Source organism: Polyodon spathula, chromosome 7, assembly GCF_017654505.1.
Source record: "Polyodon spathula isolate WHYD16114869_AA chromosome 7, ASM1765450v1, whole genome shotgun sequence".
In the NCBI taxonomy this organism is placed as follows: domain Eukaryota; kingdom Metazoa; phylum Chordata; class Actinopteri; order Acipenseriformes; family Polyodontidae; genus Polyodon; species Polyodon spathula.
Genome location: NC_054540.1, coordinates 28,697,267 through 28,725,084, shown reverse-complemented (window position 1 = coordinate 28,725,084; position 27,818 = coordinate 28,697,267). Strand labels below are relative to the sequence as shown.

Genomic DNA, 27,818 nt, shown 5'->3' with positions numbered 1-27,818 from the left:
CCCTTTTTGTTGCCAATTTGGATATGTATATGCTTCATGCATCTATCACCTGGTTTCTTTGGGTCTCTACTATCTCTGTCTTTTTCAGTTTTTTTTAGGAGTACAAAGTGTTGGAAAATTGTTTTATTGACCCTAAATCTTGGTTAAGATTGAAACTGTAGAAAACATTATTTTTTACTAAGCATATGCATTTCCTAAACATATTCTAGTGCAAGCTAGGTGTATTTAGTAGAGTGCAATAGTTTATATAGCTTGTGTATAGATACTACTACTGGGAACTAGCATACATATTGCATTCTATTCTTACATTTTTATTATGAACAAGACCATACAAGACCACGTTATAATTCCAGTAAGTAGCAATTAGGTGTGAAAAGTTCAAATGTGCTTAAAAATGTCTCTTTGGGCTTAACATTAATACTGCAATAATAGATTGTTTCCTTTGTAAGCTAACAGAAGTTTATGAACTGCTGGGCAGATAATGTTTATACCCTTCTGAGTTGCCACAGGGAGAAGTAATTAATCATAATTAGGGTTTCTTTTCTTTTATAACGCATAAAAAAACAAGCATTTGTGCAAACTGTTATATGAACCCAGTCAGCAGGCTCCAAACTAATATCAGACTAAGTTTGTTTTATTTGGCTGAAAAAAATCTCATGAGCTGAATGCGTATAAATCAATTTAAAGGGTGAAAAACAAAACATATATTAATTACAGTAATCTATTACTTAAACTTTAACCAGGTAAATAATGCATTTATTATTATTATCCATTCCTATTTAGAAACTTTTACTGCAAAAAGAGGCTCTCCTTCCACCACTGGGATACATTTATTTTATTTTGCCATTTGACTTGCACATCGAGAAATTGCCTAATCATGCTAATCCATGAATTATGAAAATATGAGAATTACCAAAACTGTAATAGAAAGCCCATAAATGGTCGCAATTTAAGGACGGATGATCAGTAATCGATGCATCGGATAATTGTTGCGTCTCTAACCACAATGCTTACAAGTAAATTGAAACACTTGTATACCAGAAACAAAAAACACTACAGTCGAATAAAATAAAATCTAGTTGCATATCTAGCTAATAATTTCCATAATGATGATCTTAAAATTACACAATATACTGTATATGGAAAACATGACTAAGTGTTATGTCAAAGTGCTATTTAAAATAAAACTTTTATTTTTTTTTTTTTTTTTTAATACAGGTACTTCTGCATGTTCAGGCTTGTTCAAAGTCTTGCCCAGAAACAAAGTATGCTGGTGAATGTATTAATGCGTCAAATGTTCATGACAAGAAATAGTAATAGAAGATGACAAAGACTACATATTATGAGATAATAAACAATTAAATATATATCGTGACAACTTAGACGGTATAATTAGGGCTTTTGTTTTTCGGTTTTTATTAATGTAATTTTCTGGTGCTTGCTTTTAGTTATTTTTTTAAATTTTATATAAAACGTTTTTTGGGGGGGTTTTCAGGGTTTTCTCGGGGCTTTCGAGCTTTTGTTTTCGGTTACTTTTTAAAATGCATGGGCGTTTTTTTTCTGTAACAATATGTATAGTAACGCGACAGTACTTGCACACTAAATTTTACCTTCTTTCCTTTGCTGTCTTCCACAACAAAATCCTTATGGTCACAGGCACATTCTTGTAGATTTTTTTTTTTTTTTTTTTTTTTGTGTGTGTGTGTGTGTCTAGGCATTATTTTACACTTCACCACAATTTGCAATTCTGTTTTTTTATTCTATATGTAATAGTTTTAAATCCTGTGAAAAAGCCTTCTAATTCAAATCTTGTTTTAAATCTCGCAAGTGGAGTCTCCAAAAGAAATGTGGGAATGTGCTGTCACTTAGTAGTTGGGGTGGGTTTAAAGTATTCAGAATGAATCAATGATAGATACAAGTCAAGAAGGATGTCACTGTAATGCAGTTCTTTTTGTTTTATATACTTTTTTAAAAACAAAATAATACATATTTCTTTTTTCTAGGCACTGTCTTTAATTGTGCTGCCATTTATTCCTGCATCAAATCTATTCTTCCCTGTGGGTTTTGTGATCGCGGAAAGAGTCCTCTATGTTCCCAGCATGGGCTTCTGCATTTTAGTGGCACATGGATGGAGAAAAACCACTAAGAGCCGGTGAGTGCAAGTTGTGGTGTTAAAATATTAGGTAGAATTGATGAGTAAAACAAAAAAAATATCCAGTAGAAATGCTAAGTCAAATTCTGTGTTTTTGTAATGGTTCTAGTGTGAGTTCATATCTTGTGTTATTTGCTCTTAGATTGAAATTAAGTGTACTGACATACCTGAGTGCATACAATATATTTTGAACTTTTAAGGAAGTGAGCTGTACATTACTTGTGCTAAGCAAGATATGAAAACAGATAACATAAATGCAACATAATTTAAATTTAAACATAAAAATTGTGTATTTAGATTTTAAATGTTCATGCTGCAATGTAACAAGGGGATATGTGCTGCTGGCTGACAAAACTATTGCAACCGGGTAAGAACCTTTCATACCACAGGTGACACCACAGGCGACAGTGGAACAGTTCAAAATAAATAGGATTAAATGTTTTTTTTTGTGAATGTCACATTATAGATAGGGTACTGAAAAATCAGAGTTCACCGTCAAATCGTGATCTTTCAGGAATTAGAAAATGATTCAGTACACCAACCAGTCAACTTCCAACTCTAGATATAAAATGTCACAGCTGTGAATCAAACTTAAAATCAGCACGTGCAGGCCTTTTCATTTTGACTTGCCTTAATGCAAACTCAGGTCACATCTATTGGACAGCAAATACTAAACAAAGACACAATTGGTACCAATGTGGTTTATTATCTGTCAAAGTCAATACTTTGTCTTACCAGTCTTGTACCTGCAACTGCCCAATCAGCCAAGTGCAGCCTTTCAGCTCGACTGGAGCTCAGCATCTTTCACAGCAACAAACAGAGATACAGACAATTTAGTAATATTGCTCCATTCAGATGTCTTGCACTATCCAGATAAACTATAAGCAACTCTGGCTAGTAAAAAGTTATTTGTTTAATAAAGTTAATTGTTCTGTTGTATGTGATCCTTTATGAACATTTTTGGGACTGTTTTACTAAAGAATTACTCAGTGGAAGTGTACCTGACAAACGATTACAACTTCACAGTAAATCTAGATTTTTAAAGTGTCTTTTAAAAGAATAATGAGAAAAAAAAAAACCTTTTTTCTAACAGCGATAGTGCCCCTTTGATGAAGGTTCTGACTTGGGAAGCTTAACTCCAATCATGGTCAGCTTCCACACGGTAGAGTCTCGACAAGCAATGTCGCTTAAATAAAATAAAATCTAGAAAATTGTGCATTGCCACACAAAATAATTGCTGTAATCTACACAGTACATGGCATTTAGTCAGTGTCGCCTCTGGTGTGCATGATCATTTCACTGCGAAAGTATTGTCGGCCCACAAGAAATTGCATTGCGTATGGTTTGTGGTAGCCTTTACTACAGAAATAAGTATTTATTGTAAGTACAAATGTGTTTTTTTTATAGCAATCTGAAAAAACTCTCTTGGATTGGTATGGCAATTCTACTTTCTACTCATGCAGTCAAAACAATTAACAGGAATTGGGACTGGGAATCTGAATACACACTGTTCATGTCTGCATTAAAGGTATGTTCTGTATTTATAATAAGTAGGTTAAATTGGGACTGAATTATTTTGTAATCTCCTACAAAAAAGTGTAATCCTCGGGGGGGATTCCCATTATGGCCAATGCAAGCACTGCAGTTAAATATCCATAGGGTAGTAAACCAGACGAGTTCAACTGAGGGAAGACTCTCTCCCAAAATGATGTCACCTTTCAATGTAAAATAATTCTCACTGATATTACACTTGGGAAATGTGGATATCTGGATTAGTATTTATTTCTTTTTTTTTTTTTTTTTTTTTAATAATTTTTAGTTCCAAAAAGTAAAATATAGCATGAAATTAAAGAAAATAGTTCACTAAAAAAAGAGAAGTTTGTTTGTTTTATTTTATTTTTGATACTTTCTTCATAAATAGTGCTGAGAAAGTACATAGATATCAACTATAACTAAGTGGTACCTGTAGTACTGTTAATATGTGAATGAGAGCATTTGTGTTGAAAACATAGGAAGGTTTCAAGACTTTTTTTTTTATTTCTTTTATCTTGAAGAACCTTTTGGTTTTTTACAGGAACCTATCATACTAAAATGTGCAAACAAAACAAATTCTTATAGTGTAAAATGGCCTTGAGTGCTTATTCTTTGGTTGCTTGCCAATGGAAAAACAATAAATAGCCTTATCTTCCTTTAACATCTTTGGCTTGTCATTTATATTTTGCTAATTGTCCACATGAGTGAGACTATTTGTATTACTTCATAGTACAGCACATTATCAAGATATTGCACAATTCCTGTATTCCAGGTCAATAGAAACAATGCTAAGCTTTGGAATAATGTGGGACATGCTTTGGAGAATCAGAACAATTATGAAAGAGCTTTAAAATATTTTCTGCAGGCTACAAGGGTTCAGCCAGGTAAGGAGACCAGACTCTTCATTAAATGTCCAATAGGTGTGTATTTCAAAGATGTAATATTTGATACATTCTTCTCTATATGGTTATATTTCAGGTGGCATCCAATAGAAATATTAAGGATTTAGTCCTACCCTGAATATAGGCATCCATAACAACACACACACACACACACACACACACACACACACACACACACACACACACACACAAAGACTGAGACTGAGTCACTCTTGCCTTCACACCAACTGCAGACTGAACAAACGTGTCCCTGTTTAAATACCTGCCTGCTAATCCCAGGCAGGTAACACAAATCAAATCACAAGACAATTGCACAGGTAATCAAAATAAAATAATTATTCACTCTGAATATCTTTGGCAGTCAATCTCGGATTGTTATTAACCTTCCTCACAATTCTTCTACTTGTTCTTCCTGAAAGAACCTTTCTTCCAAACCGAGGGACCATTTTGACAGTACCATGAGTCTTGTACTTCTTGATAATAGAAACAGCAGTTGAAATTGGTATCCTCAGATGCTTGGAAATCTTCTTGTATCTTTCTCTAGCTTTATGACAATAAGTCATTTTCTGCCTGAGGTCTTCAGATAGCTCTTTACTTTTTCCCATATTAATTTATTGGTAATGACAGCAATCATCCTATTCCTAACCCTTTTATACTCTCTAAGAATGCTTTTGAATTAGCATTTTTGGAGTTGTGTGTGTGTGTGTGTTTGTGTCATATATATATATATATATATATATATATATATATATATATATATATATATATATATATATATATATATATATATATATACACACACACAGAGATAGATAGATAATGTATGTATTAAAAAAAAACATCAAAGCAAGAGTTTCAGATTGTTTATCTCTGTATAATTCCTGTCTGACTTGTTTAAGAAGTGTTCAGTACAGAGCTCATGTGTAAATGTCTACAGGCAACCTGGTATCTGCTAAAGTTAAGCAGCGTATTAGCAATTTTAAAGCACTAAAAAGAAATCGGTCTTAACTTGTAAAGTGACGCATACAAAGGATACAATACTTAAGGTTGTGACAATTGTTCAAAGACGTGTTGAAATCAGCTTGTACTAAAAGTGTCAGCATGGTGGTCACAGTGATTTGCAGGGATGTAAGAAAATCCAAGATGTTATTGGTAAAGTTCCTTCCAGAGCAAAAGTAAACTGAATAATGTTTGAAATAAATGTATTTACTCTCATATTCAACTTTTATATAAGAACATTTTACAAGAAAGTTTACAAACAAGAGGAGGCCATTTGGCCCATCTTGCTCGTTTTTGATTGTTAGTAGTTTATTGATCTCAGAATCTCATCAAGCAGCTCTTGCAGGATCCCAGAGTGTCAGCTTCAACAACATTACTGGACCACAATAGTATTAAAATTTAAAATCAAAGTTAATTCCAATATCAATTCATTTAACTATCGAGCCAACTTAATTTTGGTCGTCAGTGTCCCCAGGGGTCCTGCGCTCAAACATCTTCGAGCCTCAGGTCTAGATTCTGAAAGAATCAGACGCTGCATTCCACGTGGCAGAGGACTCCTGGATATGGATTTTCACCGTGACCCATGGATCGATAATATTACTCCACTGGTTACCTAGCTCCATTTTGAAGTTTCTCCTCTAATCAGTACTTTCTGTTTTCTACACGTTAACCATGCACGTGGATTTCCTTGAATCCCTACTGTGTTCAGTTTGAGAAGTAATCTTGTATGTGGGACTTTGTCTAAAGCTTTCCGGAAATCTAAATAAACCATGTCATATGTTTTGCAGTTATCCATTGTCAATGTTCTATCTTCAAAAAAATCAAGCAGGTTAGTTAGACACAATTTCCCTTTCCTAAAACCATACTGACTGTCTCCGAGGATAGTGTTACCATATAGGTAATTTTCGATTTTGGATCTTGTTATAGTTTCCATAAGTTTGACATGTAGTAGAAGTCAGGCTTATTGGTCTGTAGTTACCTGGTTCAGTTTTGTCCCCTTTTTTTGTGGATCGGTATTAAGTTTGCAATTATCCAGTCTGCTGGTACAACCCCTGTGTCAAGAGACTGTTGCATGATCTTGGTTAGCGGTTTGTAAATAACTTTTCCTTTCTTTGAGTACTATTGGTATGATCTCATCTGGCCCAGGGGATTTGTTTATTTTAAGAGCTCCTAGTCCCTTCAACACTTCTGCCTCTGATATGCTAAAGTTATTTAAGACTGGATAGGAACAGGTCGATGTGTGTGGCATGTTGTCCGTATCCTCCTTTGTAAAAACTTGTGAAAAGTAATAATTTAGTATATTTCCTATATTTTTTCCCTTCATCTATGATTTTGCCATTTTTATCTCCTTAGACATTTTACCTTCTATTTGAATGTTCTTTTGCTGTTTTATAATATTTAAAAAACATTTTGGAATTGTTTTCACCCCCCTTGGCAATGTTCATTTCTATCTCTCGCTTGGTGTTCTTTTTGACTTGGCTTTGCAGTTTCAAGTACTCTGTCTGTGTACTTTGTTCTTGGTCCCTTTTAAACGCTCTGTAAAGTGCCTTTTTTTCTCTGTAAAAAAAAAAAAAATATATATATATATATATATATATATATATATATATATATATATATATATATATATCAATATATTTATATATAAATAATATATATTGTTTTTAATTTATCTATTAAACCATTTTGGCCATTTTGTTTTAGATTTTGATTTGTATACTTTTGTATTTTGCTTTGCTCCTCTAGTACTACATTTTTGAAAAAGTCATCCTTTTTCTGTGCATGTTTTCCCTATTTTAATATAGCTAAGGGCTGATTGTTACAGCTTTTGTGGAAGCAGCGCATCTCCATTGACATTGTTGTGGGCAAATCTTTGTTGCCCTCATTGCCAGAGCAAATGCTTCTAATTTCTCTCAAATCAAAATGCAAACATCTCAAGATTTGGCAAACGATTCCGTAACTTGTCGAGAGAGAGAGAGAGAGAGAGAGAGAGAGAGAGAGAGAGAGAGAGAGAGAGAGAGAGAGAGAGAGAGAGAGGAGAGAGAGAGAGAGAGAGAGAGAGAGAGAGAGAGAGAGGAGAGAGAGAGAGAGAGAGGAGAGAGAGAGAGAGAGAGAGAGAGAGAGAGAGAGAGAGGAGAGAGAGAGAGAGAGAGAGAGAGAGGAGAGAGAGAGAGAGAGAGAGAGAGAGAGAGAGAGAGAGAGAGAGAGAGAGAGAGAGAGAGAGCGAGAGAGAGAGAGAGAGAGAGAGAGAGAGGAGAGAGAGAGAGAGAGAGAGAGAGAGAGAGACGAGAGAGAGAGAGAGAGAGAGAGAGACCTTCAGGTTGTACATCCAGGAGATGTCACAAAAATTAGGCAACACAGTTTCATTGAGTTACAGCCAGACCACACCACCTCTGACATTCTGTTGAAATACATACAAAAAAACAAACCAAAAAAGTACTGTATTATGATACACGTCAAAATGACGTGTCTGGTGGTTCTAGGTAGAAGTGCTTATAAAATTGTTATTTTTGCAAATCTGTTGCTCATATGCCGCCAGGATATCTAAATACATATATTTAAGAAAACTAACGCTTGAAGTGCACTCTAACAACAGTTTCGATTTCAGGAGTTAAGTTTAGTGAAACAAAAACAAAAATTACCTGTTTAAATAACAAATGAAAAAATTAAAGCCTGAATCTCTCCACAAAATGGGGGGCTCCACTTTTACACAAGGTCGACTTTTACTCGAGCGAATACGGTATGTTTTTAGTGTTTTTATTTATTTTTGTTTTCTGTATTTTGTTTTTATTTTTTTAGTTGATCAACAATGCGTATGTACTGAGACTTTTTTTGTTTAAAACCAGAAAACTGAATTTACTGTTTATTTGCACAGACCGTAAATGTAATATTAAGGCCATTCCAGAACTTGTATCTTCATTTTCTTCAAGCATTCCAGAGTTGACTTGGTTGTATGCTTTGGGTCGTTGTCGTGTTTGAAGATGAAATGTCTGCCAATCAGCCTACTAGCAAGTGGTGTCTTTGTACTTTGTAGAATGTTTTGATACATGGCTGTATTAGTTTAACTTTCAATCACATGAATGTATTTAGTCCCTGAACTGCTAAAACACCCCAAGATCATGATAGAACCACCTCCATGTTTAACTATACAGTGGCTTGCGAAAGTATTGACCCCCCTTGGCATTTCTTATTTTGTTGCCTTACAACCTGGAATTAAAATTGATTTTTATTTGGATTTCATGTAATGGACATACACAAAATAGTTCAAATTGGTGAAGTGAAATGAAAAAAATAACTTGTTTCAAAAAATTCTGAAAAATAAATAACGGAAAAGTGGTGTGTGCATATGTATTCACCCCCTTTGCTATTAAGCCTCTAAATAAGATCTGGTGCAACCAATTACCTTCAGAAGTCACATAATTAGTTAAATAAAGTCCACCTGTGTGCAATCCAAGTGTCACATGATCTGTCACATGATCTCAGTATATATACACCTGTTCTGAAAGGCTCCAGAGTCTGCAACACCACTAAGCAAGGGGCACCACCAAGCAAGCGGCACCATGAAGACCAAAGAGCTCTCCAAACAGGTCAGGGACAAAGTGGTGGAGAATTACAGATCAGGGTTGGGTTATAAAAAAATATCCAATACTTTGAACATCCCACGGAGCACCATTAAAGCCATTATTAAAAAATGGAAAGAATATGGCACCACAACAAACCTGGCAAGAGAGGGACGCCCACCAAAACTCACAGACCAGGCAAGGAGGGCATTAATCAGAGAGCCAACAAAGAGACCAAAGATAACCCTGAAGGAGCTGCAAAGCTCCACAGCGGAGATTGGAGTATCTGTCCATAGGACCACTTTAAGCCGTACACTCCACAGAGCTGGGCTTTACGGAAGAGTGGCCAGAAAAAAGCCATTGCTTAAAGAAAAAAATAAGCAAACATGTTTGGTGTTCGCCAAAAGGCATGTGGGAGACTCCCCAAACATATGGAAGAAGGTACTCTGGTCAGATGAGACTAAAACTGAGCTTTTTGGCCATCAAGGAAAAAGATATGTCTGGTGCAAACCCAACACCTCTCATCACCCCGAGAACACCATCCCCACAGTGAAGCATGGTGGTGGCAGCATCATGCTGTGGGTATGTTTTTCATTGGCAGGGACTGGGAAACTGGTCAGAATTGAAGGAATGATGGATGGTGCTAAATACAGGGAAATTCTTGAGGGAAACCAGTTTCAGTCTTCCAGAGATTTGAGACTGGGACAGAGGTTCACCTTCCTGCAGGACAATGACCCTAAGCATACTGCTAAAGCAACACTTAAGTGGTTTAAGGGGAAACATTTAAATGTCTTGGAATGGCCTAGTCAAAGCCCAGACCTCAATCCAATTGAGAATCTGTGGTATGGCTTAAAAATTGCTGTACACCAGCGGAACCCATCCAACTTGAAGGAGCTGGAGCAGTTTTGCCTTGAAGAAGGGGCAAAAATCCCAGTGTCTAGATGTGCCAAGCTTATATATACATACCCCAGGAAACTTGCAGCTGTAATTGCTGCAAAAGGTGGCTCTACAAAGTATTGACTTTGGGGGGGGGTGAATACTTATGCACGCTCAAGTTTTCTGTTTTTTTGTCTTATTTCTTGTTTTTTTCACAATAAAAAATATTTAGCATCTTCAAAGTGGTAGGCATGTTGTGTAAATCAAATGATACAAACCCCCAAAAAATCCATTTTAATTCCAGGTTGTAAGGCAACAAAATGGGGAAAAATGCCAAGGGGGGTCAATACTTTCGCAAGCCACTGTAGGTTCAAGTTTTTCTTCATTGAAGGCTTTCCCTTTTTTGCTCCAAACATAGTGTGGCCCACTTTTGGAGGAAAAGTTCTATTTTTGTCTAATTTGAGCCAAGGATTTTGTTATAGAAAGCTTCAGATTCCCCATCACATTTCTTGGCAAATTCTAGATAGTGTATTGTATGAATTTTCTTTTAATAGTTGTTTGCAGCGAGGTCTTTTTGCATACAACTCTTCTGTGTTCAGGTTCCTTTGTGCAGTTCTTTCGTGCACTGTTATGCCTAATGCTTCGAAGTCTTTGGCTGTTAATCTTGGATTTTGTTTTTTGTTTTTCTGCTCAGACGTGCTGTACCTGTAATTTTCTTTGGATGACCACGTCTTTGAATTTGTTCTGTGGTACTACTTGATTATTGCTCTGATTGTGGATTTTTGTATTCCACATTTCTTTGATTCTGTTCTGTAGCCATTTCCTTTGTTGTAGTTTGCTATGAGCGCTTTTCTCAAACGTAAGTCTAACTCATTTGCTGTGTTGCCAGAATGTTGTTCTTCAACAGATGTTTGAAATAATTACCTCTCATTGTGCATTATGGTCATTGTCATATTAATTAGTGGCTAATGTTCATTAAATGCTTAAATGCTTAAATCCGTGTTATTATGCACACCACTTACCTTGTATTACCACCAATGCCGTTCTGCAAATCTATTTTTCTACTTTTATCGTAAACGCTTTTGAAGACTGTGATGCATTAGATCATGGGGGAGTGTTTGAGCCGTCTCTGACTTAATGTGCTTATGAATAATTTTACACAGAAAAAGGTCGTGTGCCATGGCAAGAAACAAGACTTTTATTTAGTTTAATCTTCAAAACTATGAGCTTGGTAATGTTGGGATGTGTCACATAAAATACAAACTGGCTTTGTTTTACAATGTATAAAATTGTAGGACCTTGATAATATTTTTGTATGTTTGGTGAATCTAAAGATGTGATGTAAAGACCACCTTCTTGTCACAGATTTGTGCTATAGCTTAAAATTGGGTCACATGTTCAAGTTCTGAGAATGCGGGACCTTTCTTGTGTCATTTTTAAAAGTCAGCAAAAGTGCACATTTTTCATTTAAATGCTGGATATGTAGACTGCATGTATGGTCTGGTTTATTTATATTTTTTTATTACTAAACCTGTTTTTATGCAACTTGCATAATCGGAAAGAAAATGTCTCGACTACTAAATACACCACCTGCAAGCCAAAACTGCTAGTACTACATAAAATGATTAACTTGTTTTGAGGCGTGTGTTTGACGTGTGTCAAGGGTGTTAACCTTGCTTCTGATTGGTCAGTTTCATCACGCAAAAAAAAAAAAAAAAAAAAATAGAAACAGAAACAGGTTCTATTTTAGCTCGCTGCTGGTGCGAATGCTCCCATTTGCGATTGCAGTAACCTCTAAATTATTTCTTTGCATCCAGTGTGGATCTGGCTTTTGCCAGGAAGCACTGTCCATTCCCATTGCATATAGATAATCATTAAAAAAGTGACAAACAAAATAATAAATTATTTTCATTTTAACTTTTTATTTTTAGATGACATAGGTGCCCACATGAATGTAGGAAGAACATATAAAAACCTAAATCAAACCAAAGAAGCTGAGGACGCCTACATGATTGCAAAATCTCTCATGCCACAGGTAAGTTATTATGAATGCAAAAAATGGCTTCCAATAGGATGACTAACTAAGATTTGTTGAAATTACATATTGAAAATGCTGACTCAAAAGTAGCTTAATTCCTGTTTACTGTATATGTAAACACCAAGCTCTGGTATCATTTGTCCACTAAGAAGTAGATTAGCATTGATGGTCTGAATGGCCTCCTCTTGTTCGTAAGATTTCTTAAATGCTTTAAAATGCTTTAAATATAACATGGGGTCACTTCAGTTAAATGATGCTGTGAATCAGCCTCTGCTATTTCAACTTTTAAATTCTCGTGTAAACCATTTGAGATGCTGACTTCATGTTTTTAATGTTACAAAAACTCCTCAAGCAAAATCAAAGGGAACCCTTAATTTTGTTATGCAACCTAAGACGGCTGCCATACTTCATGTGTCTTTGATTTCCAGGCAATAGTAAAGCCTATATATGCTTGGTACATTGCTGGATTTTAGGATTCTCATGAAAATGATCCCTTTTGTGGAAATAATTATAAAAGGCTGGTGCTGCCGCCCTGTACATATAATACCTCTCTGAGATATGAAGAATGTTTTTACTGTGTTGGAGAGCGTAACATGGCACCAATAGACTTAGTATGGCTGTCTTATTGAGGTTGTGTAATTTTTTCAGGTTTCAGCTGCGTAGAGACAGTACATGTTGAGTTATTGTAAACCGCATGATTTTCTAAGCTAAGTTTACCAGTTTTGTACAGTCAAAATTAACCTTTTCACTAAGGGTATACCGATTTAATTTCTTTACTTGATACTGTACAGTGGTAGCCAAAAACAGCTATAAAAATGTTGCAGCGCTCTGAAGTCAATGATATATGCATTTTGTTAACCTGCCCTGCATCTTCTGCACACCTAGATGGTGTTATCTGACTAAACTGGTTTGTTACAGGTTACGACTGAAATAGTGTTTCACCAGCAGGTTTCACACACTGAATCTCGTGAATGCCAAAAGCGTAAAGCTTACATTGAGCTAAAGTAATTTTTATACTGTACTCTGAGTTACGTATTATTTTGTTTATTTATTTTAACTGTTGTATGATATTCATGTTACTGGTTAGACAGAATTGGCTTTGACCCCGCCTCCCTATTAAAAAATTTATATTGTTGTATTGTTCCAAGAATTTGTTTTTAAAGCACACTGAGTGAGATAAATGTGGGTTTCCTTATCTAAATTTCAGGAGATACTATATGGAATGCAGGTATTTTGCTAATTTCCTTTATAGTGTGTCAAGATGTTTTTATCTTTTTCTAGCTGTTCGGTTATCTAAAAGTTAAGGTGCTGCATAGTTTCTTTCAAAATAATTTCAATGAAAGAGACACCAGCTGCATCAAGTGTCGGAAATATTTCTGCTAAATATTGCTCAGTCTAGTACAAGGAGGCATTTCTTGTGTTATTTCTACATGTATTGGTAACATTTTAGTGGTTATAAACAATATATAAGCATGTTGTTAGCTATGCTATTAACCATTATAAAGTATGATTAACAATAATAAGACTGTTAATACACTTCTGCCATTTGTATTTTTGCTATAACACGTTATAAAAAAGTTATAATATAGATTTTAACAGGATTTATAATGTAATATATAACATGCCATTTGCCCACTAATAACAATATCTTGTGAAAATGTCTAGGTCAATTTTAAAGCTATTATAAAGTATCTTATAGGACATGTTAATTGCATATATTACAAGTATCCTGTTATGTAGGTTATTGTGTGTTTTATGAGATTACTTTATTACTACTATATATAGTATAAATATATTAATCGCCCCAAGAACCTTTCTTTCACTATTTTAAAGCATGAAACAATGCACTTTGGCTTCCTGCCATTATATATCATTTGTTACAATAGCTGCCAATCTGAAAAGGGTGCTTTTCTAAAAATAATTATTGATTGCTATCTATCAAAAAAATACAGCCTTATTTTGCCTGTTTTCAAACTACTTTTTTTCTGATTCAGTGACTGCTGATGTAAATTTGTGTTAATTGTGTTTATCAGAACATAATCTTAGAATGACACATTTTAATAACTCTTGGAACATACGCCATGGCAAGAAACATGTTTTACTTTATTATACAATACAAAGCTTTCCCCTGCTAGTATTTTGAAAATGAGTACTTATGTCAACACTTTGAAACCCGAATAGCAAAATATGTTGTACTTACAACTTTAAAAAGCACTTGCTTAAGTACATCTGACATTGGCACCTTAAAATACTGAAAAAAAAAAGAGTTAAGATTAGCTGCCTCCTACATATATTGCTCTTTGTGCCTATTTTGCTTCCAGGTTTTCCTTGACTTGATTATTTTTCATTCTCATTTATTTTTCCTTAAATATAAAAAGAATACACAATCATGCATTAGTATTATTTTAATCTCCAACGATTACATTAAATGGCATGAATTCTATATATACTCAGTGTTTCAAGAACATGATTGCAGTTCAACTGTACTGGTCATTAAACTTCTAAGACACTTACTGTATATGTGTATTCAGAATTGCCTCACAAACCCAATAAATGTAATTATCCCTGCTATAAGGCCATTATCTAATCTAGTCACTGTTTACATTATATTTGGGTGAGAGGTCAGTAACTTTATTGTAGCACAATGCTACATATTGAGAGACCATGTGCCTTATTTTCAAAGGGGCAAAATGAAAACTAGCTCTCCAAAGTGATTTCTAAAACATGACACATTTATCTAATCCCTTTGAAAGACATATATTCCATTGTGACAGAGTTTCCACCTGTTGTTTAAATCTTGTTGTTTAAATGGCTGGGAGGCGTTTGTGAGGAACCTCACGGCGGAGTTGTGCCCCGGCTGTGGGGCATATGGGCACACGTTGGCCATCGGCCACGCAGTATGAAGAGGAGGAACTAGCGCCCAGAAAGGGGGAGCCCGTGCATCCAGCACCCAGAAGGGGGGAGCCAGTGTAGCCACAGCCCAGGAAGGGGAGGCCCACAGGTCCAGAACCCATGTCTCCAGCAGTGGAGGAAGGGTGCCTGCTGTTCCCGCCTCAGCCAGCAGAGGGAGAATGCCTGCTGGTTCAGCCTCCACCACCAGGAGCAGAGCAACAGGAGCTGCCTCTGCCTCCGCCAACTCCACCACCAGGAGCAGAGCAACAGGAGCTGCCTCTGCCTCCGCCACCTCCACCGCCAGGAGAAGAGCAGCAGGAGCTATCTCTGCCTCCACCACCTCCACCAGCAGAGGGTGAAAACCTGCTGGTTCCCCCTCCAGCGCCTGAGGGAGAGGAGCCATCGCTGTTATCTCCAGCACCAGAGGGAGAGGTCCCACTGCTGTCTCCAGAGCGAGAAGGAGAGCGGCACCAGTCCCTTGCAAGTGAGGGAGAGCGGCACCAGTCCCCTGAAACGGGTAGACTACCTGCTGCTCCCACCTTCATCACCAGGAGACTACATGCTGCTCCCACCTCCACTAGCTCCACCACCAGGAGGACAGCAGCAGGAGCTGCCTCTGCCTCCGCCACCTCCACCAGCAGAGGATGAATACCTGCTGGTTCCGCCTCCACCGCTATGGGAGGACTGCTTGCCACTCTCACCTCCACCACCAGAGTTGCTGGAACTACCTCCACCACCCAAGGGAGAGGAGCGACAGCTGAGTTTGCCACCGCCCAGGGATGCCTTCACGTCACCGCCCAAGGATGCCTGCACCGCATAGCCCTAGTTTGCCAGTTACAGGATACGAGGGAGAAGTGGAGCTTCCGCCTGTATGGCCAGGGACTCCCCTTCCGAGTCCACCACCTGGGGGCCTGCTGCTGCCGTCATCTCTCAGGGGTCCGCTGCTGCCGTTGCCTGGGGTCGCCGGAACTGTTTCGCCAAGGGTCATTGGAACAGCTTCGCCAGCGATCACCATCAGCTCTGCTTCGCCAGGGTTGCTGCCAGCTCTGGGGATCTGCTGGGGCTGGAGGAGCTAGCCCGGAAGCCATTAATGGCTCTGCTGCCAGTTGGCAGGCTGACGGCCTTCCATTTAGACTTTTCACTACACCAGTCTAAATGGAAGTGGCAAATAGATCACTTAACATGCAGTATTTCATTATGTAAATAGGTAAGCATCACAGCCTGCAACTACTGTACAATCAGAAAAGTTTATTTTACTTTACTTTCAGCACGTTTTGTTCCCGGCATTACAGGACAGCACAAATAAAATTGAAAGAGTATAAAGAGCAGTTTCGTGGCTTAATGGAGCGTTTGCTATCGCACATATTATATATATATATATATATATATATATATATATTGTGTGTGGTATATATGTATATATATATCATATATGCATATATATATATATATATATATATATATATACTAAACATTTCAAACTCACGAAAGTGAATCACTTTTTAGTGCATACATGACATGTCACTGTATCACGGGCATTAAAAAAAAAAAAAAAAAAACGATATCTGTGACATCGTGACAAGCCCAGACATCATCATCATCATAATAATAATAAAGAATTTAGTACATTCATGCTTATTGATAAAACCCATCACTGTACTTCTGAAGTGTTACAGTATTGTGGCTGTTATATTTTAGATTTGGCTGTGTATAAATTGTAATTAATTGAGTATTACTGTAACTTATACTCTAATTACAACTATGTTTACCATGAACACGTTCGCTGCAGATGGTTCTTGAGATCCATCTTGGCAGCTGCCGATGTACAGCAGATAGACACTTTTCTCGTCTGTCTAGGCTTAAAGTTTAAACGCTGCTTTGGCAATTTAAAAAATGACAGCTGCTTGTCTTTCATACAGTCGTGGTAGTGGCATCCCACAACCACACAACTTGTCATTTTGGGAAAATTACCTGTACAGTGTACGGTAGTTGCAATTAAAAGCACCTCAATTACAAAGGAAAATTGTCTGACAGCTGTTTGTTTTCAGCAGCTCTGAGACTATGTGCGTGCATACCAACTTACCCAGAGGTCCACGCAAACCTATTAGAAGATTTAGTAAAATGCTGTCGAACAGACAGCAAAAAAATACTGTCTTTTTGTTTCAAAGACAAAGAAAGTTCCACCAAAATACCAGCAATACAAATGAAGCAAGCAAGTCAGAAATTAGAAAAGAACACAGTTCAAATTTTGAACCCACGACTTCGGAGTCTTCGTGTTATGAACGTGTTAAACGAAAAGTTCACTTGAGATTTCAGCCATCATGGTGCCAACAGTTCAGCTGATTAGTTAACGAATCTGGGGTAATGTACTGCAGTTATTGTAAGCAAGCATAGTAACGAAATTACTGTTCACTATTAAACCTATTCTAAAGTTTGTTTTGGTCTGCCTTTTTTTGTGCAGAAAAAACAATCTGCAAAAGTATTGCATATATAGGCTATGGAAATAAAACATACTTAGAGATGCGCATTGTTGTTTAAGTTAAAAATGTATACATTAACATTATATTATTTTGGACAATAGTTTTTATTAATGTTTAATAAATTTCAATGCAGTTATGGGCAACCATTTTCTTTTTCTGGTGACTATAATAAAAAAAAAAATAGGAGACTGCTGGCGCCTAAAATAAAAAGCTTACTTTGAGCACTGTATATAACATTATAAATCATTTTACAATCTATATTATAACCCCTTTTTTAACATGTTATAGCAAAAACACAAATGACAAAAGTGTATTATAACATTCTTATTTATAGTCATACTTTATAATGGTTAATACCATAGCTGCTAATGTGGTTATAGATTGTTTATAACCAGTTATAACGGATACCTAAACTAAAGTGTGACCCATGTATTTACTTTTGTATTGTTTGATAATTCACTGATGTTGAAAATAGTCTTGTCTTTAAAAGGTATGCATTTAAATATTTAGTAAAATGTGTTGTATAATAACTAGAGAAATGTAAATTTTGCATGTGACAGCTCTATTTAATAAATGTTATGTTCAGTTGTGAAATATCTTGACATAGATGTTAGACTGCGAACTGCTATGAACTAAGAAATGTTTTTAAAGCAACAAATACACCCCTAACAATCAAACATATGTATATTTGCCATTTGTTACACAGTCTTGTGTGGTTTGTAAAAATATTTTTAAATTGATGTTGCTTTAAAACCCCTTATTAGCTATATGGTTTTTGATTCAGCTTGAATTGTGCAATCACTGTGTGTTTATACATAACCTGCTTTCTATTTTGAAAAATTGCATGAACCATGTACAGATTTTACATTGGGTTTCCTACGATATTTAAATTACTGTTTCATAACTCCAATAACGTCATATTAAACTAAAATATAAGACGACATGTACTGCTTGAAAATGTACTTTTTGGGAAAAGCATTAACGTTCCTGTGATATTGCAAATTAGCTCTTTCTTGCTTAAACATCTATCCTACAGAACACAACACAAAAGGGAAATGCCCAACTATTTTAAAATGGTAGGTTTTTGGGCAGATACTAATGTTTAGAATAAGCTGAGCAGACCTTTTTATGGAAAGATATAGATTTTTTTTTTTTTTTTTTTTTCTTGGCACACATCAAAGTTTTACATTAATCTGTGCCGTCAAATGAGTTAACACGTTGGGAAACAAGTCTATCTAAGGTGAGAAGAGAACAATTAACGTGACAATATTATCAAAAGAATGCACTCTCAATGTACTGTACATTTTAAAAATAGAAACTTCTACAAAAACCTAGCAGAACAGCAACACAGACCTTGTCACAGCAACTACTACCTTCCCCAGTGCTGTCAGTCTAATTACAGACAGCACTATAATTAAACTAACTTCATGCTTTTAGAATACATGTACAGGTCTCAATGCATACCTTAGTTTCCTTCTTCTTAAGGGTAAGCACGTGCTATTAAACATGAAGGCAGCAAACCCAGTCTGTATGTGCAGCAAATACACAAACACGCAAAACAGCATTTCACAAATTTATTATTATCAAGCCAGAAGCAGGAACTACACAGACTCTGGTACTGCGGCACTATTTTTGTTGAAACCAAAATAAAATAAAATGGTTTTACAAAAACATTACTCACAGAGCAAGGTAAAAGTTTAAACAAAAAATCTAACAATAACAAATGCAAAACACTGTGTTGTAAATCAACACGAAATACATTTAAATCATATACACTAACTTCCCCTGTTTAAATAACTCACCAAGCAATACATTTCTTTTAATAATGATACAATACACCACAGCCATTAATTAAATCTAAAACAATCAAACAGTACATTTAAACAGCAGGGCTTTATGTGCACGACTCTCTCCTACTGGCGTGCCACACATTCATAAAGCAATTTTCTCAATGGAAAGCCATAATAGATGGAACAAGGTCAATTTACTATCAGTCACTCCATACCATGCGAACGAGCAGGTAACCTGGATTATTACACTAGGATTTTAATTTTTGGAATGTCTTTACAACCTAATTTTCTTGTATATTCCCTTCTCTTTATTGAAAAGGTGATTTATAGATTGTTTTGCATTTGTCTGAAATTCACTGTTGCATGATGTACCTTTCAAGCAACACAGTCACTATGTGCTTTTGAAATTACACTGTATATTGTATCGTATTGTGATACACCACCAAAAGCACATAGTTCATTGAATGAAGTGTGCTTTTATAGTTGGTATGAATAGATACTGTTCTTTAACTCCATTCATTTTTATCTTAACAAAGTAGTCCTTCATTAAATAACCATTTGATCCTATTATGAATTTATACAAGTAATGTGTCTGGACCATCAAATGTGTCATGATACATACATATACAGACCATATGCTTTGATATTTGTCTTTATGGCATCTTGTTAGTACACATCTCTAATCTATAATTCTCTGAATAAAGTTCAATTACATGTGTTGTCCAAAGTAGCATCTAAGCTTTTTCCTGCCAGACTGCTTTAACCTCTGGTCACATTAATCGTACAGATCACATGCTTCTGCACTGTTTGTGCTTAATTTTTACAAAGCCTTTGATTATAGATGCAACTGCCCTTTCGAGGAGTTGTTCTGCCAAAAACCTGAAAGGTGATCCCTATTGCAGGTTATCTTCCAAGCATTATAAAAAACAAATGCAAATATGTTATGCCTTCTTAATTATTTCAGCAAGTGCACAGTTATTAAATTACTGTAAAGGCGTGCTGTGGAGATAACTATAATACTAGATTCGTTTTGGAAGAAAAATTAAATTCAAGATAAAATACAACTGTGAAGTTTTAAGTGGATGGAGTTTGTTTTAAAGTGTGCAGTGACAGATGTGTTTCATAGATCCATGTATTTATTTCATTTTTGACATCAGTTGTCATTGTATTGATCTGTGTAAAGGTCTGCAATAAGACTTCAGTAATCTGACTTCAGACAAAATGGTTACTGGTAAGTTGCAAGCTCCATGGTAAGATTCTTTTGTATTTTGTAGATCATCCCAGGGAAGAAATATGCAACCCGTGTTGCCCCCAACCATCTAAATGTCTACATAAACCTTGCAAACTTAATTCGAGCAAATGAATCACGCCTAGAAGAGGCTGACCAGCTATACAGGCAAGCTATCAGTATGAGACCAGACTTCAAGCAGGCTTACATCAGCAGGTAAGTAGACAATAATTAAATAGTGCTCCCTATTTAGACTACAACAGCAACCACTTCCTCTTTTAACATTCATCATGTGTAATATGGTTATAGTTAGGGGTCTGCCTAAGTCACGATTTTGCGGAAATTGAGGGGTCACTGTGAAACTCACCTCTTTTAGGGGTCAATGCATACTGGACAAGTACGGGGGGGGGGGGGCTTGTTTAAATGAACTACTGCACAATGCAGCAACGCAAACTACGTATCTTCCTTCTGTAGATAGGCTTTTTTTTTTTTTTTTTCGGCCGATGATGTTGTCAAGATATTTCCCAAAGAAACTGTACATCCAGATGTAATTGTTTTCCACATCATGTGTCTTTGGAGAAAATACAATCGATCACCATTTAGCTTCACAATCACACATTAAACGAAAGGCAACTGCAGAGGCTGTTGAACAAAACGTAAAATAAACAACTTCCAGAAAACAAACTGGAAAGTTTAGCGCTGACAACGTATTCCTGTAGGTTGTAGCCAAGTTAAATAAGTACTACAAGTACAGTCTCGCACAGCCGCCTCACTTCAAATAACAAATTTCAAATTTCTTTGTTTTAAGAACATAAGAACATAAGAAAGTTTACAAACGAGAGGAGGCCATTCGGCCCATCTTGCTCGTTTGGTTGTTAGTAGCTTATTGATCCCAAAATCTCATCAAGCAGCTTCTTGGAGGATCCCAGGGTGTCAGCTTCAACAACATTACTGGGGAGTTGATTCCAGGCCCTCACAATTCTCTGTGTAAAAAAGTGTCTCCTATTTTCTGTTCTGAATGCCCCTTTTTCTAAACTCCATTTGTGACCCCTGGTCCTTGTTTCTTTTTTCAGGCTGAAAAAGTCCCTTGGGTCGACACTGTCAATACCTTTTAGAATTTTGAATGCTTGAATTAGTTCGCCACGTAGTCTTCTTTGTTCAAGACTGAATAGATTCAATTATTTTAGCCTGTCTGCATATGACATGCCTTTTAAGCCCGGAATAATTCTGGTCGCTCTTCCTTGCACTCTTTCTAGAGCAGCAGTATCTTTTTTATAGTGAGGTGACCACAACTGCACACAATATTCAAGATGAGGTCTTACTAGTGCATTGTACAGTTTTAACATTACTTCCCTTGATTTAAATTCAACACTTTTCACAATGTATCCGAGCATCTTGTTAGCCTTTTTTATAGCTTCCCCACATTGTCTAGATGAAGACATTTCTGAGTCAACAAAAACTCCTAGGTCTTTTTCATAGATTCCTTCTCCAATTTCAATATCTCCCATATGATATTTATAATGTACATTTTTATTTCCTGCGTGCAGTACCTTACACCTTTCTCTATTAAATGTCATTTGCCATGTGTCTGCCCAGTTCTGAATCTTGTCTAGATCATTTTGAATGACCTTTGCTGCTGCAACAGTGTTTGCCACTCCTCCTACTTTTGTGTCGTCTGCAAATTTAACAAGTTTGCTTACTATACCAGAATCTAAATCATTAATGTAGATTAGGAATAGCAGAGGACCTAATACTGATCCCTGTGGTACACCGCTGGTTACCACACTCCATTCTGAGGTTTTTCCTCTAATCAGTACTTTCTGTTTTCTACATGTTAACCACTCCCTAATCCATGTACATGTGTTTCCTTGAATCCCAACTGCGTTCAGTTTGAGAATTAATCTTTTGTGCGGGACTTTGTCAAAAGCTTTCTGGAAATCTAAATAAACCATGTCATATGCTTTGCAATTATCCATTATCGATGTTGCATCCTCAAAAAAATCAAGCAAGTTAGTTAGGCACGATCTCCCTTTCCTAAAACCATGTTGACTGTCTCCCAGTACCCTGTTACCATATAGGTAATTTTCCATTTTGGATCTTATTATAGTTTCCATAAGTTTGCATATAATAGAAGTCAGGCTTACTGGTCTGTAGTTACCTGGTTCAGTTTTGTTTCCCTTTTTGTGGATCGGTATTACGTTTGCAATTTTCCAGTCTGTCGGTACCACCCCTGTGTCAAGAGACTGCTGCATGATCTTGGTTAGCGGTTTGTAAATTACTTCTTTCATTTCTTTGAGTACTACTGGGAGGATCTCATCCGGCCCAGGGGATTTGTTTATTTTAAGAGCTCCTAGTCCCTTTAACACTTCTGCCTCAGTTATGCTAAAGTTATTTAAAACTGGATAGGAACTGGATGACATGTGGGGCATGTTGTCGGTATCTTCCTTTGTAAAAACTTGTGAAAAGTAATCATTTAACATATTTGCTATTTTTTTTTTCTTCCTCTACGATTTTGCCATTTGTATCTCTTAAACATTTAATCTCCTCTTTGAATGTTCTCTTGCTGTTGTAATATTGGAAAAACATTTTGGAATTGGTTTTAGCTCCCTTAGCAATGTTTATTTCTATTTCTCTCTTGGCCTTTCTAACTTCCTTTTTGACTTGCGTTTGCAGTTCTGTGTACTCTTTCTGCGTACTTTCTTTTTGGTCCTTTTTTAATGCTCTGTAAAGTGCCTTTTTTCGCTGAATATTTTTTTTAATTGAGCTATTAAACCATTTTGGCAATTTAGTTTTACATTTAGATTTGTCTACTTTAGGGATATAATTGTTTTGCGCCTCTAGTACTACATTTTTGAAGAACAACCATCCTTCTTCTGTGGGTGTTTTCTCTATTTTACTCCAATCTACTTCTGTTAGTCTCTGTTTCATACCTTCATAGTTTGCTTTTCTAAAATTGTAAACCTTAGCTTTAGTCTTTACTTTTGGGGATTTAAAAAACACTTCAAATGAGACCATGTTGTGGTCTGAGTTTGCCAGTGGTTCTCTGACCTCTGTTTTAGTTATTCTATCTTCGTTATTTGAAAAGACTAAATCAAGGCATGCCTCCCCTCTAGTGGGTGCCTTCACAAATTGTGTTAGGAAGCAGTCATTTGTCATTTCCACCATTTCTATTTCATCCTTCGCGCTACCCACCGGGTTTTCCCATTTTATTTGGGGGAAGTTGAAATCCCCCATTAGTATGGCTTCTCCTTTGCTACACACATTTCTAATGTCATTGTATAACAGATTATTGTGCTCACCGTCTGAATCTGGCGGTCTATAGCATGCTCCTATTATTATGCCTTTTGAATTTTTGTCTGTTATTCTGATCCATATTGATTTGGTTTTATTTTCTTTGGGCTTCAAGACTGTTTCTTATGTATAGCGCTACCCCTCCTCCTCTTCTGTCCTGCCTGTCTTTCCTATACAGTGTATACCCACAAATATTATATTCGTCCCCATCACTCTCAGACAACCACGTTTCTGTAACACCTATCACATCATAGTTACCTGTTAGTGCAGTAGCTTCAAGTTCTAGAATTTTGTTTCTGATACTTCTAGCATTTAGATAAATACATTTAATGGTTGTCTTACCTGAGTTGTTGTTCTTGTTTTGATGCGATTTCCCTTCTGTTTTTTTGTTGATTTCTCCCCCCTTCCTTTCTAGTTTAAATGCTTCTGAACCTGCTCGAGGATCTTTTCTCCGAGTAGACTAGTTCCCTTGTAGACTAGTTTTGACTCTGTATTAATAAAATTAATTATTGGATGGGACAAATAGCATGACAGCAAGCATGCTGCATATATTTATTTATTAAAGTTTGCCAGATGCCCTTGGATAACCGAGTTTTGGGACTGTTTCTAATCGATTTCCACATCTGTATAACTTGGGAAAGCTTTGCCTTAAACTTATAACCAATTCAGTGGATGCAGAACATGAGGTCTCAATGTGTGGGCAAGTCCACACCAGACAAAGAATGTCGGCAGCAACTGCAGGGGGATGTTGCATGCTTGCCTTTAACAAATGACAGCACCATGTTTTAGTAAGGAAGCAAGTACCACTATTTTTACTGCTGTGAAATATTTTACGTTTAAACAGGTCTGCGATATGTCCACAAAATCAAAATTTTATTCCATAACCTACCTGCGGTAAATACATAAATTTACAGCGATTTAAGTGGACCCCTAGTTATAATCATTTGTCAAAGTGCATCGTAATGGAATCCTCAGTAACAAACTGCTTCGGGGCATTGATACGCATATTGTTTACTTTCATCTGTCACCAGGTTAGCCCTGCTTTATCAATGTGTGAAATCACCTACCCGACCCACATGGAACCATGTCCTGACTTTGTTAGAGCATGCCAGTATGAAATGGGCTTTAGATGCCTGGCAAGCATAAACTAGCACTCTTTAATTCTGCTCTGTTGATGCAGGAGTCTGGTAAGTCAGTATGACCATTCTGTAGTAGTAGAGCATTCAATTTTTAGCCAATTTGTAAGTTAAGTCATGCAAAGCACATTTATACAAATGTGTGGTACGTATTGTAGACATGGTATACGTTTTAGGACCAACCAAAAAAGTTCTATCACACTTGGAGAAAGAATGAAAATAATTGAATTAACTTAGTCTTAAATCATACAATAAATAACAGTTGAAGTCAACCATGTTTTGATTTGTATGCAGCCAGGATTTGTAATTATTGTCTCACAGATAGACATTGGCTGTTGTGTTTGTCAAATGTAGATGAATATTTTTTGAAATGACAGTGCTGTTATTGCTTTAAAGACATCTGTATACAGGGAACATCAGTAATGTGTGGTTAATGAATAGCATTAAGAAGTCGTGTGTGTGTGTGGTCTAATTTGCTAAATAACATTATTGTAATAATTCGATATTAAATATAACCTTGTTGGGAGGGGGGTCTTTTTAAGTCCAATCCTATAGCCGCAGCATGAACTTTTATTGATAAATTGCAGAGGTTGATTTGTTTGCTTATTTGCTAGGTGATGCTAGACTCAGACCAGAGGCTAAACAAAGATTTCTAACCTACGTCGAGCAAGACCCCGACGATGCAAATGGATACTTTAACCTTGGCATGCTTGCCATGGATGACAATAAGAATGAAGAGGCAGAACGATGGATGAAAAAGGCCATAAAGATGCAATTAGGCTTTAGGAGTGCACTGTTTAATCTGGCCCTTCTCTATTCTCAGACCGGTAGGGAGCTGGACGCCTTACCTGTTCTGAATGAGTTGTTAATACACTATCCTGAACATGTTAAAGGCCTGATCCTCAAAGGTGACATCCTGATGAATCACAAAAAGGACACCAAGGGGGCCAAGGAATGTTTTGAGAGGATTCTCCAAATGGACCCTAACAACGTTCAAGGGAAACACAACCTCTGTGTGGTTTATTTCGAAGAGCGTGACCTTGTGAAGGCTGAGAGGTGCCTGGTGGAGACCCTGGTCCTGGCACCCCATGAAGAGTACATCCACAGGCACTTGAATATAGTCCGGGGGAAAATTGCAGCTCTGAGTGCTGCAAGCCAGCAGGTATCTCCAGCAGATGGTGCTTCAAGCTCAGCAGTGGAGGGAAAAAAAGCTCCACTGGAAAAGGGAAAGAGTGACAAGAATACACAGAAACCCTCCTCCCCTGCCAAAAAGCCCAGTGAGAGCGAAGAACAATCAAAGAAACTGCTAGAGGAAAGCCAACCTGATAAGAGGACTAAAACCAAATCTACCAAGGAAATGAAGGAGATTGAAAAAAAAAGGGCTGCTGCCTTGAAGAGACTGGAAGAGATTGAACGTATTTTAAGTGGCGATTAACCACATTCAATCTTCTGATTTTAAAATGGTCACGTTCTCTCTTTACCATTGTGCAGTTTTTGTCTTTTCAAAATAATTTCCATTATAGTCTAAACTGGTACAGTATTTCAGGTGGTAATGCCTTCTAATAATGTCTTGTTTGGGTTTTCTTCATTTTTTTAAGGTGCAACATGTTAGTCATCATAAACAAGAAACCACCTAGCATATGTAAATAAGCATATCCCGTATAAACTATTGTTGAGGTGTGGGTTTGTTTTTTCCTCAGTTTTGTAGTATTTATATTATGTTTCTTGTGACTGAAATTTATCTTGGACAATCTGTAGCTGTCATTGCATAATACAATGTATCATTTAGTTTAAAACTTAGAGATTATGAAACACTGCATTTATCTAAAACACTGTGATTGTGTGTTCTAACATGTTTTATTTTATGTCTGTACTGTATTTTACCTTAAATTGTGTGCTTTTTGAATGTATAAATGTTGTTTTACCTAAACTTCATTTGATCCATTTAATACATTTTGTAAAAGAACCAATAGGTAGCTAGATTTTAATTAACACTGGGCTTGTAACTTTTTCAATAAAGACTACTTTTATCAGAGGGATATCCCTAAAAAGTCATTTGTACCAGATGCAGTCTATTCTAACTTCTGGAATGGTTGGTACACTGATGGCTAGTACTACTTGTTTCATAAGTTGTTTTTTTTTTTTTTACATTTTTGTTTTTTAGAACAATTGTGTTTTTCAAGTTATGGAGTGGAGAAGTGTCAGCGAGCTTTCTTAATGCAACTCCCTGTAACTGCATCCCTCTTCTCTGAATGGACGGCGTGGGGTTATCATTTTTTATAGGTCAAAACAGAAAATCAGAAGCCCTTATCCTGAGAAACTGTAAGATAAACCTAGAGAAAATATTCTGCAAACAAAAGATCTCAAATAGGATCTACTGGCCAGCTAAATATTGCAACCATGAAAATAACTGATGATATCTCAACGACCTTGAAAAAAATGTGGGTGGAAAAGGTAAGGAGAAAGTTAAACCTCTAAGACCTCTAAACCTTAAAAAAAAAAAAAAAAAAAAAAAAAAAAAAAATTTAAAAACACACATTTTCCTAGAAATATACGGTAAAAAAGGTAAAACTTTATGGATCCAATTTATCGTTGTGGTGCCTAGTACACCACTCACTACAAATTGGATGTTTAATCTCATACATAGAAGTTTTCAGTAAAATAGTCAAAGAATGACTTTAATTAATATTATTATTATTATTATTATTATTATTATTATTATTATTATTATTATTATTACTGCTTAATAACTGTCTTAAGATGTTTTTACCTGAGTTCAGAATCAAAACTAATTGACTGCCATAAATATACATAGTTAGAGCCTGTGACAGCTGGTTACATGCCACCTGGGAACAAGTTTGGCTGAGCTAGCCAACAATAAATATACATATGACAAGCAACTAAAACAGAAGAGTAGGCCCTGAACTCGTAGAACCTTAAC

General features: G+C 36.4%; 1 protein-coding gene across 1 annotated transcript in view; it reads left to right on the top strand.

Moving 5' to 3' along the window:
- The window catches only part of tmtc3 (transmembrane O-mannosyltransferase targeting cadherins 3), a 41,242-nt gene extending 14,330 nt beyond the window's left edge, over positions 1 to 26,912 (top strand). The window contains exons 8-14 of the mRNA XM_041253929.1: positions 2,004 to 2,152; positions 3,560 to 3,680; positions 4,458 to 4,569; positions 11,954 to 12,057; positions 20,497 to 20,667; positions 24,871 to 24,928; positions 25,492 to 26,912. Of these exons, the coding sequence (XP_041109863.1) occupies positions 2,004 to 2,152; positions 3,560 to 3,680; positions 4,458 to 4,569; positions 11,954 to 12,057; positions 20,497 to 20,667; positions 24,871 to 24,928; positions 25,492 to 26,312 (1,536 nt within the window). The 3' untranslated portion in view covers positions 26,313 to 26,912. The remainder of the gene's footprint in view (positions 1 to 2,003; positions 2,153 to 3,559; positions 3,681 to 4,457; positions 4,570 to 11,953; positions 12,058 to 20,496; positions 20,668 to 24,870; positions 24,929 to 25,491) is intronic.
- Positions 26,913 to 27,818: the final 906 nt, after the last annotated feature.